Genomic DNA, 5911 nt, shown 5'->3' with positions numbered 1-5911 from the left:
CTAGGGAATCTCTTCATTACAAGAGCCATGCTACAGGTGTCATTTCTACATTGTGATTGCCTTCCAGTGTTACGGTTTGTCCCCGCCCCCCTCTCACTCATTCACTCCATCTTTTGCTGACTCCTGATAGCTTAGCTTTCATGTGTTACCATAGCGATATGCAGAGTAAACGCCCAAGTATCCTCTGTGCACTGTACAACATTTGGTAAGACCTTCTTCCTGATTCTCATCCAATCAAAAATAGATTAATGGCTGAATCAAATGTTTGACCAGAGGGGACGTTTCCCCTCATACACTACTCCCTATTATCATTATTATCTAATTTTAGTGCTTATAAATGGTCGATGTTTCCTAAATCTGCCTCATGGTTTCTGATGTTGATGATTTAAATTTCAATTATTGGTCTCATTTGTGGATTTTGGTAATTGGATTGGGAGGGTTTCTGAAAACAAATGATTTTTTCTCCCTATAAGCCCAACATTTTATGAACAGTTTGATCATTAATTAGACTTATTTGTGAATGACAACGTATGCATGGCTGATGACTAGTCAAGGGCTACTAAAATAGATGAATGGATGTTTGAATGGATGGAGGAATGCACACTCACATTACACTGTATGCATAATGCATATCTGCACACTTAAGTTTAGATGAAGCGCTTCATAGCAAACGTCAACAATAATTCTGTGTCTCATATTCCTGCTAATATTTTCCTAAATGAGTTCCTGAATTTAAATAATATGACTCACCATGTCAATACGACACAGTGGACTTTCACACTCTGATACACTTGGCAGCCAATTTGCAGTTGTTGGAACTGATCAACCTTTTTAAAAAAGTATTTTTCAATACATTTTCATTTCCACTTTTGTTTGTTGCTGTTGTTTTGTTTTTAACTTGGATAACTTGAAATAAGTGTCTTTCTTATATTTGTCTTAAACATAGTAATTGAGTGCTTTAGAATCTTTATCTTTTATACAACATTTTAAGTTTGTCATTGTTAACCCATTTTAACCCATTTTAACTAGTCGTGGGGGGTGCTGGAGCCAATCCCAGTTGTATCAGGGCCAGAGGCAGGGGGCACCCTGAATCGGTGTCCAGCCGATCGCAAGGCACAAGGAGACGGACAACCACGGACAATGTTTTCACATTGTTGTTGTTGTTATTGCCGTTGTTGTAAATAGCTGTGGGAAAGCCTGCGTTGTTTGTATCCAGACAAGCTGATAACCTCATCATTATCAGTATGATAAGGTGCTTCGCCCCATCCTCAAGCAGCATTGCACAAGATAAATGCCCTGCAACGCATATGAAGATCTATGAGCAGAAATACTAAGTTAATAAACTCTTGCTTTCTCCAACACACAAATATGGACTCAGAGTAGCTTAATAAGGAATGACTTGAATCGCCTTTTATTGTTTCTGTGCTACAAAGCTCGTGATCTCGACTTGCAGGACAGAAAATACATGGATGGAAACTGCGTGGCAGCACTGGGCGCCATTGCATACAAGCAATAAACACAGTGAGCACAACACTAGATAAACGTTCAGCGGGAGCAAATGAAGAGTCCTTGTTTGTTATCTCACTGGAGGCCTCATGACGCATAGAGACTGAGCCTGAATTCAAGTCTGCGCATTAGTATTTTCATCATAGTTTTTCTCCCTTATTCTCTTTCTCTCTCTCTCTCTCTCTCTCTCTCTCTCTCTCTCTCTCTCTCTCTCTCTCTCTCTCTCTCTTTATTTACATAAACATATATATGTATGTGTGCATGTGCATTTATATATATATATATATATATATATATATATATATATATATATATATATATATATATATATATATATATATATATATATATATATATATATATATATATATATATATATATATATATATATATATATGTATATGTATATGTATATGTATATGTATATGTATATATATATATATATATATATATATATATATATATATATATATATATATATATATATATATATATATATATATATATATATATATATATATATATATATATATATATATATATATATATATATATATATATATATATATATATATATATATATATATATATATATATATATATATATATATATATATATAAAAATATGCAGTAAACATATCCTTTGAGTACCTCCCTAAAATGTGGATAAGCACAATTCATTCAAGTTGTGCTCACGAGACCCTTTATTTGGTACAGCTACATAGATACAAGAAATGCACCCCAAAGGATTGGATGGTTTATCTCTGCATAAATGAGAATGTAAAAAACGATTTAAAAAAATCAATATGCAAAAAAATAATTCAAATACATAAGAAATGAGAAAGCAATAACTTAATGGAAGAGACATTACAAATGAAGTCATTTTTAAATTACTCTTATTGTTGAATTTTAGCAGTACAGGGGAAGCTCTGAAGTGTTTTAAAAACACATACGTTGTCTTTTTGAATTTTATGTCAGCAACAACATGGGAGAAGCTAAGATCCTGACTGGTGTTTTTTTTGTTTTGTTTTTGTTTTTAACGCACACAATGTGATGCAATTCAAACTCCAACTACAGTATTAAATATGGGTAATAACTACCCAAGCTGAGATCTGACACAATTCATTGGTAGCTGAACACGTTCACGGCCTGTGAAATTTGCACTTTATGATCTTTTTGAAAGCACTTTGGAAGTCCTTGTTGAAATAGGCGTAGATGATGGGGTTGAGCAGGGAATTGGAGTAGCCTAGCCAGTTAATGACGGCGCCCAACCACTCGGGCATGTAGCAGCTGTCAGCGCAGAAGGGCAGCACCAGGGCCACGATGAAGAAAGGCAGCCAGCAGAATATGAAAGTGCCCATGATGATGCCCAGCGTCTTCACGGTCTTACGCTCACGAGCCAGCGCCAGTTTCCGCTTGGCGTCGCAGTTCCTCTCATTCAGGTTCTCGTGTGAGGATGACTGCGGCGTGTTGGGGAGGGCCAGGTGGCTTTTGGAGCTGCTCACCTCCATCACTTCCAGGGACTCGGCCTCATAGCCAAACTGCACGGCACCATTTCCGCAATGCCTCCCTCCGCCCACCCCACCGTTGCTCTTCTTGTGGATCACAGCTGGCGACAATGTCAAACAGTGCTCACCTTTGACCTTTTCCGGCTTTTTAACCGTCTTGCGGATGCGGAATCGAGCCGCCTTGAAGATCCGCCCGTAGAGGACCAGCATGAGGATGAGGGGGATATAGAACGCTCCGAAGGTGGAGTAAATGGTGTAGCCCGGGTCCTGGCTGATGAGGCAGGCGTCCGGATTGGCTCGGTCCTCCGCACTCCGCCAGCCCAACATGGGCGGGATGGAGACGGAGAAGCCCACCAGCCAAGTGACGCTGATGAGAAGCGCGGCTCTCCTCGGGGTGCGCTTGTTGACATAGTCTATGGGGTCCGTGATGGCCCAGTAACGGTCCAGGGCGATGGCGCACAGGTGTAGGATGGACGACGTGCAGCACAACACGTCCAGAGAGATGAACAAGTCACAGATACCTTGGCCCAGAGTCCATTTGTTCAAGACTTGGTACAAGGCCGCCATGGGCAGCACCAGCACCGACACCATGAGGTCCGTCACGGCCAGGGATCCGATCAAATAGTTGGCCACGTTCTGGAGGGATCTCTCCAGGGCGATGGCGGCCACCACACACGCGTTGCCGAAGATAGAGCACAAGATGAGGGCCCCCAGCAGCAAGGAGGTGATGATCTGGTAGCTCAGCCGCACGTACAGCGAGGAATCGGAGCCGCCGGTGTTGTTCTTGGATCCCAACCAGTCCACCACCACCTCCAGCCCGGACGGGTAACCGAAGGTGGCGTTGCTGTCGTTCCCTCGGGCGGGCAAGTCATCCATACTTGGAGCACAACTTTCCCGGGGCAGCTCGGGGAGGGCATAAAGGCAGCCCGGGAAGGAGTCAAGAGGAGGGGGAGGTTAGGGGAGGTAAGGGGAGGAGGGCAGGGGAGCCCGGCTGTCCCTCAGCCTCTGCCGGTGCCTGTGCTCATCCCGTGCGTCCTGATGCGCTCCAACCGAGGTGCGTGCGAGCCGCTTTTGGGACGCATGACGCGCGCTTGTGCTCGTGTGCGCGCGCGCTCCTCTTGACGTCTGCTTGTCCGCTCAACCGTGACAGCCGGTGCGGGCTCAAATGTGCCGAGAGTCATCTGAGCTCGGCGGCGATGGGAATGATTTTATAGCAGCAGCCTCAACACACGTCAGAGCCAGGAGGTCGCTCCCCCCTTCCCTTTAAAAGGCGCCCCTCCACTGACTTCTCCACATTTTTCTCTTCTTCTTTTCCAACCTGCACTTCATCCCACGGAATTGCTCCTCTCCTTGACTTTTAAAATTCTAAATAGAATTAAGTGCAGGAAGCTGGCTGTATTTTAGGGTGGAAATGAGCACTTTCTCATAACTCCACTATTACAAGTGCAATAACAAAGAGTGACAAAAAGCCAGGTTGAATTTGGTAGTTAATAAAATCAGCAGTAATGTATACTAATAGGAGTTATTTCACCTCTAATTCTACGAGGGAGAAAGGGACACTGCTGCTATCTGCTGTATCCATGGAGTATTGCATCAAATTAGCCATTATTCACTCTGAAAAGGCGATTTAAGGGCTCAAATTACTCCCTCAGTATAAAATCTAGGCCTACAGAATGATGAAAATATAGGATAGATCAATTAGAATGCATGGAAATGAATTCAGTGCTTTGTCTGTCATTTCTGAGATTGGAACTACAATTAAAATTGCACAGAATATATCCAACGTTGTATTTGTATTTCAGATGATTATGGTGTACAGATCACAAAAACAAAAAAAGAAATACGATGACCATATGTCCCACTCAATTTTCGAAATCCTCCACTGGTTGATCACAAAGATAGTTGATCACAACCTTGTTTGTGGGGGAAAATTCTGACCTCATCTGGCTTAACCATCCACCCATCCTCGCGTTTGATATGAATTGAGTTCATTCAGCATTGCATTGCTGATTATTGCTACCAGAACGATCTAGAAAGACAGTTACGACACTCTCCGATCTGGTCGCCGGGTGGTCAAGGAAGCCTAAACCGTTCTAAACATAAGCAGTCCTGTAATATTATTTCTAATGTACAGTTAAATTGGAAGATGAGACACCCAAATAGACCAGTCCTTTCAATAATCAGAGACTTTGAAATCTGGAGAGCAGAGAGGCCAGAACATCAGAACACAGCAGTACCAGCTAGATGAGCACGCTGTGACTACACAGCACTGTATTGTCTACACAAAAACACTACTGCCAGGCCTCATCCTATTGTCATTTTTTTTCTAACTAGGGCAGTGGAACTTTTCTTTCTCTCTCTCTGTTTTTTTGTGTTTTTTTACAACATGGAAAATCCTAGTGGGCTCAGTTGCAGTCATGTTAGAGGGTAGAGAGTGGGTGGGCTACAGGGATTACCACCTGGACATTGGAACAATCCCTGTGAGGTAAAAAACAGAAGACAATAAAGTAGGAGAAATGTGAAGATGAAGGAGGAAAGCAAGGTTTAAAAGTGTCGTCATGAGTTCTCACTTGGAAGTCGACGAGGGGATTGAAAGTGATGCCTGTGTGGAGCAGCTTCTTCGACCTGCACTTTGCGGCTGGTAAGTCAACAGAGTGACGAGAAAAGATGGCTGTTTGAATTAGTGTAAATGAAATTATGATGCTTTACCTATAAAAAAAAATGTGTATGTTTGCCCCGTGCATTCTTATCACAAACAGGATGTCGCAAACAAAATTATTATTTTGGCTAGATGTGCTCATGTTCCAACTGCTTTGGCACATCATGAGCTTGTTTAATAAAGGGCTCTCCAAGTTAATAAAATAGTGAGCGTGGAGAGGCCGAGCAGAAAAGGTTGG

At 42.3% G+C, this 5911-nt stretch overlaps 2 protein-coding genes across 5 annotated transcripts in view; one reads left to right on the top strand and one right to left on the bottom strand.

Moving 5' to 3' along the window:
• Positions 1–2141: 2141 nt before the first annotated feature.
• Positions 2142–4653, bottom strand: LOC144215836 (5-hydroxytryptamine receptor 1A-alpha-like). The gene has a single exon (XM_077745003.1). It carries the CDS (start codon positions 3888–3890, stop codon positions 2649–2651), a length of 1242 nt encoding a protein of 413 aa, XP_077601129.1. The 5' UTR covers positions 3891–4653; the 3' UTR covers positions 2142–2648.
• A 648-nt stretch (positions 4654–5301) lies between these two features.
• Positions 5302–5911, top strand: part of LOC144215837 (uncharacterized) — a 5372-nt gene continuing 4762 nt past the window's right edge. For 3 of the 4 annotated variants that reach the window (XM_077745005.1, XM_077745008.1, XM_077745007.1), the window contains exon 1: positions 5310–5655. In XM_077745005.1, coding sequence (XP_077601131.1) covers positions 5573–5655 — 83 coding nt within the window. In that variant the 5' untranslated portion in view covers positions 5310–5572. Of the gene's footprint in view, positions 5656–5911 lie in introns of all 4 variants that reach the window. The other variant, XM_077745006.1, reaches the window with a different exon arrangement.

Source organism: Stigmatopora nigra, chromosome 22, assembly GCF_051989575.1.
Source record: "Stigmatopora nigra isolate UIUO_SnigA chromosome 22, RoL_Snig_1.1, whole genome shotgun sequence".
NCBI lineage: Eukaryota > Metazoa > Chordata > Actinopteri > Syngnathiformes > Syngnathidae > Stigmatopora > Stigmatopora nigra.
Note: the sequence above shows the minus strand (reverse complement) of the source record. Positions and strands in the feature narration are given on the sequence as shown.